The sequence below is a fragment of the Branchiostoma belcheri genome, unplaced genomic scaffold, assembly GCF_001625305.1.
Source record: "Branchiostoma belcheri isolate BF01 breed outbred unplaced genomic scaffold, Haploidv18h27 scaffold27, whole genome shotgun sequence".
Taxonomy (NCBI): domain Eukaryota; kingdom Metazoa; phylum Chordata; class Leptocardii; order Amphioxiformes; family Branchiostomatidae; genus Branchiostoma; species Branchiostoma belcheri.
Window position 1 is genome coordinate 2,191,279 of NW_017803876.1, and position 458 is coordinate 2,191,736.

A 458-nucleotide genomic window follows, 5' to 3' on the forward strand; every position below is an offset into this window, starting at 1 on the left:
ACCATCAAGTACCGGTATATACCTGGTATACGTTGAATCTTATTACAAATCGTAGAACAAGCTAAATGCATTGCTAGAACTGACTGACCTGTTGCACCCCTCCAGGCCGGACGTAAGCAGCATGCATTCGGGCTCCCGACACTCGCTCATAGAACTCCATCATCTGTGGAGATAGGAGTAAGGAATAATGAAAATGTCAGGATATTATAGTATCAAAAATACACAATTCACAGGAATGGTAATGAAGTGCCAACGTTGCCTGTACAGAATCCTACAAATAATGATGCTCAGCAAAATAATGACATGCAGCAAAAACATGCAACTTGTCTTGAATAGAGAAGTTAACAGTAGCTTGTCCAATAAACATTGACACATCCACAAATCCGGTCTTATTCCAGATGAAACTGCTGACCTTCTCTCTCTCCTCGACATCCAGAAGAAGGGCGTCATGGCTCCCA

General features: G+C 42.4%; 1 protein-coding gene across 1 annotated transcript in view; it reads right to left on the bottom strand.

Moving 5' to 3' along the window:
- LOC109472182 (NADH-ubiquinone oxidoreductase 49 kDa subunit-like) overlaps window positions 1–458 on the bottom strand; it is an 11,652-nt gene that overhangs the window by 3,247 nt on the left and 7,947 nt on the right. The window contains 1 exon segment of the mRNA XM_019771775.1: window positions 1–163. This exon segment is cut by the window's left edge and continues 151 nt beyond it. Within this exon segment, the coding sequence (XP_019627334.1) occupies window positions 1–163 (163 nt within the window).